General features: G+C 52.9%; 1 protein-coding gene across 1 annotated transcript in view; it reads right to left on the reverse strand.

Moving 5' to 3' along the window:
• Positions 1–322: 322 nt before the first annotated feature.
• The window catches only part of GTSE1 (G2 and S-phase expressed 1), a 33,323-nt gene continuing 29,650 nt past the window's right edge, over positions 323–3,995 (reverse strand). The window contains exons 10-12 of the mRNA XM_017529452.2: positions 2,225–2,426; positions 1,549–1,758; positions 323–1,073 (exon numbers count right to left, since the gene is read on the reverse strand). Of these exons, the coding sequence (XP_017384941.1) occupies positions 990–1,073; positions 1,549–1,758; positions 2,225–2,426 (496 nt within the window). The 3' untranslated portion in view covers positions 323–989. The remainder of the gene's footprint in view (positions 1,074–1,548; positions 1,759–2,224; positions 2,427–3,995) is intronic.

The following is a 3,995-nucleotide window of genomic DNA, read 5'->3' on the forward strand; positions in this document are numbered from 1 at the left end:
GACGGCGTCCATCACCTCAGTGTCCAGGGAAGCCCGGCCTCATCGGCCCCAGGGCAGCCTCTTCTCAAGGTGTGCTTCCCGGGCCATCGAGTCAGAATCACCTGTGTCTATTAACAAGGCAGTTTCCAAGGCTGGCCCCAGACCTGGGGACCCGTGCATCTGGGGGCAGGCCTGGGTCAGCACTGACACCAATTTTTACTAATTTTTGAAAATCACTTTTATGAAACCATTTGAATCTAGATAGTAGTTTTACTGCTTAGGGTGACAGAAACAGCCATGGAGTATGAAAATCAAGATACGCTTAAAAATCAAGATACACTCTAATAAGTCCATTTATTTTAAAATTTAATGTAAATCTAGAATATTTAACTTTTTATACAAACTTAACTTTAAAAATAGCCACTTGGTGTTTTACACACCAAACATTCAAAAGGAAATTCCTAATTTGGAGTGACTTAAGCTTCACACTCCAGCCGACAGTGGCAGAGAGGACAGCTGCAGGCGGCAGAGGCCTTGGGTGGTCAGCGCTGACCCCAGTCCCTCAGCCCACCCTCTCCAGCACAAGGAATATCTTTAGGGTTTTCTTTTGCAAATAAAGTGTCTACTAAAACGTGTTTGTCTCTTTTGTTTTTTTTCCAAGATAGGATCTCACATTGTTGTCCAGGCTGGAGTGCAGTGACACAATCACAACTCACTGCAGCCTCAACCTCCCTGGGCTCAGGTGATCCTCCAACTTCTGCCTTCCGAGTAGCTGGGACTACAGGCATGTGCTACCACGCCCGGCTAATTTTTATATTTTTTATAGAGACAGGGCTCACTATATTGCCCAGGCCTGGTCTCAAACTCCCGGGCTCAAGTAATCTGCCCACCTCGGCCTCCCAATGTTCTAAGATTACAAGTGTAAGTCGCCACGCCCAGCCTAAAACTTGTTTCTGAGGGTTGGAAACCTCTTTAGGGCTATTCTTTCAAGGCAAAGGATTTGGTTCTGCTTAAAACTTGAGGAGTGGGGAATCCACGTTCTCCTTGTCGGCCTCGGGGCTCAGCTGGATCAGAGGGGAGCTCAGGTCTATGAGCTGGAAGAGAGCAGAGTGGAGGAGGTGAGCGCAGACGGGCCAGGGCTTCCCTTCCTTCCCCTCCTCGCGCAGAGGACTGGCTGAGCCAGCACAACAGCTCAGTCACCCTGGCTCAGGTGCACCGAAAAGTACTCTGGGCACACTCTGGGCCACATCTGAGAAGCTGGAAGGAGACAGGACACTCGTGGAGGAACCCAGGCCCCCACCACGCACACTCCTCTGTCCCGCATCAGACCCTGGGATCTATGGGTGGGAGAGGTGGTCCCTGCTCAACAAGAGCTGGCGGGGTCCTGGCGGGGTCCTGGCGGGGCACCTCAGAAGCAGCTAATCTTTGAGAAGTTCAGGCTGCCAAAGGTGTGTCCTGCCCTGAGCTGTGTAGCCGAGAGGATTCCACAGCCACTCTCGAGGGTCCCACAATGGTCTTGGGAGGACGAACAAACTCAGGGCTGAGTTAACACGAACCACCACTTCTCACCTGTCCCACCACCGGTGAAGGTTTCGCCACATTTTTATTCATGTCTGGGGTGTTTATCATGAGGTCGATCAGAGGCCTGCTTTCAGATTTCACAGGCACGTTTGCTTCTGGGGTATTGCAGAAGTCGATGAGAGAGAGGTCAGCGCGGGGCTGGCCCGCAGCATCTGTGGTGACCATGAGTGGGTCCAGTTTGATATCTACAAGAAGAGCCTGGATACAAAACCAAGGTTAAGAGCAGAGTCAAGCATCTTTCTGGCAACCACTTGGGAAAATGTGTGCTTTGCTCACAGCCCAGGTGGGCTGGCGGTTTGGAAAGCCAGGGAATAAGGGCTGGGCCTCGGCGGAGGGAGGCTCTGTACGGGGCGGGCCGTGCCTCTGACTGCCGCCCACCTCCCTGTCCATACCCGCCCACCGGCAGCCACCCTGCTTCCCACTCTCTCAGCTTTGACTCCTGACCCTCGCCTCAGTCAAATACAGGGCAAAGGTGTCCCTTTTTTCTCTCCTGGAAGCCTGAAGTCCTGACTGCCTCCCCTTGGGCTGGTTGGCACGGAGGCACCGGCCTCAGGGTGAAGCATGGCAGGGAACTCCGCCAGCCACAGCCCTGGGTGCCAGGGGCTTCCCGAGCAGCCTCCAGGAATCTCAGCCGACAGAACTCAGTTGCGTCCGCTCTGCCCACCTCAGTAGGGGCTGCGTCTCCACCTGGCCTGGCTTCCTCCTGAGCTGCTTCTGTGCTGGTGCTTTTGGAAACAGTAGAATCGCTTTCCTCTGGAGAAAAGTGAAGTGCCTGAGGCACACGGGAGGGAGGAGAATCCCCATCAGGAAACATGCCCACCGGCCTGGAATCTGCCTTTCTGCTGCTCTCCCTTGTGGGTTCAGTTCTGTGGGAGGAAAAAAAATCTTATGAGGACATTTCTCTAAACTGCTAGTTCACTCGGCTGATCTGGAAAGCAGGTCACTCGGGAGGAAAAGTGTCCCGGGGTGGAGTGTGTCCCAGCTCTTGGGCCTTCACCCTCCAGACCCCGGGGTTTCCTGTGTATGGAAGGGGGCTTAGTGATCTCTCCAGCTCCTCTCAGCTCACAAATGTCACCTGCCCCACATCACCGGGGGCTCGTGTTATCCATTTTCTTTCCAGTTACTAAACACGAGGAAATGCGCTCATCGGTCACCTCCTAAAGGGGGCCCGGACCACACACAGGGACCCCTCCTCGAACCAAGGCCAGCTCCTCTTCGCAGGGAGCCAGAGGGCTCCTCCTAGGCCTAGGTGGGTATGCAGTTGGCTCCTCCTACCCCAGATGCCCCCTCCCCTGCTGCCCCAGTGCCCTAAGCAGGGCTGAGCCCCCGGGTGCAGGCTGCCCACGCCAGACCTCCAATGGTGTCTCCCACAGGACCCCATATGGGCGCCACTGGGGTGGCCTGCTGCCCACAGGGTCTCGAGTACCTGCCACGCAAAACTGAATTCCTTCCAGAAACCCAGCAAAGCAGCAGGTCCATCAACTGGCAAAGATAACCTTCTTTTTAATGAAGGTATCATAAGATTCCAAAAATAAGCAGAATTTTGTTTCTACATTTAAACTTACAAACATACAAGATAGTTAAACACATATTCCCAACTATTTACATATCAAATCTGGTGCTTTTAGTGCGGCCTTGTTTCTCACTTTCTCCTCGGCGTTCCATGCCTTTCCCTCTCCCTCTGCAACAGCACACGTCCCATCCCAGCATTTTCTTCCACAGCCTTCTGCATTCCCACAGAACTACACAGATACACACAGGGTCAGCTACGCAGATACACACGGGGTCAACTACGCAGATACACACGGGGTCAGCTACGCAGATACACACGGGGTCAACTACGCAGATACACACAGGGTCAACACCTACTGTTGGTAGATATACATACATATAAACGTGTAAGATATATACAAGCATGTAATTTGTATATAAATACATGGATATTCTATATGGGTTTGTTTTTTGTTCTTTTTGAGACAGAGTCTCGCTCTGTTGCCTGGCTAGAGTGTAGCAGTGCGCAATCTCGGCTCACCACAACCTCCGCCTCCTGGGTTCAAGCGATTCTCCTGCCTCAGCCTCCTGAGTAGCTGGGACTATAGGCATGCGCCACCATGCTCAGCTAAGTTTTGGATTTTTGGTAGAGACAGGGTTTCACTATGTTGGCTAGGCTGGTCTTGAACTCCTGACCTTGTGATCCACCCGCCTCAGCCTCCCAAAGTGCTAGGATTACAGGCATGAGCCACTGCACCTGGCTGGTTTTTTTTTGTTGTTGTTATTTTTTGAGACAGGGTCTCTGTCGCCCGGGCTAGAGCACAGTGGCACAATCTTGGCTCACCCCAACCTCTGCCTCCCAGGGTCAAGCGATTCTCCTGCCTCAGCCTCCCAAGTTGCTGGGATTATAAGCGCACGCCACCAGGCCCGCCCAGCTAATTTTT

This window comes from Cebus imitator, unplaced genomic scaffold, assembly GCF_001604975.1.
Source record: "Cebus imitator isolate Cc_AM_T3 unplaced genomic scaffold, Cebus_imitator-1.0 Scaffold59, whole genome shotgun sequence".
NCBI classification, from domain to species: Eukaryota; Metazoa; Chordata; class Mammalia; order Primates; family Cebidae; genus Cebus; species Cebus imitator.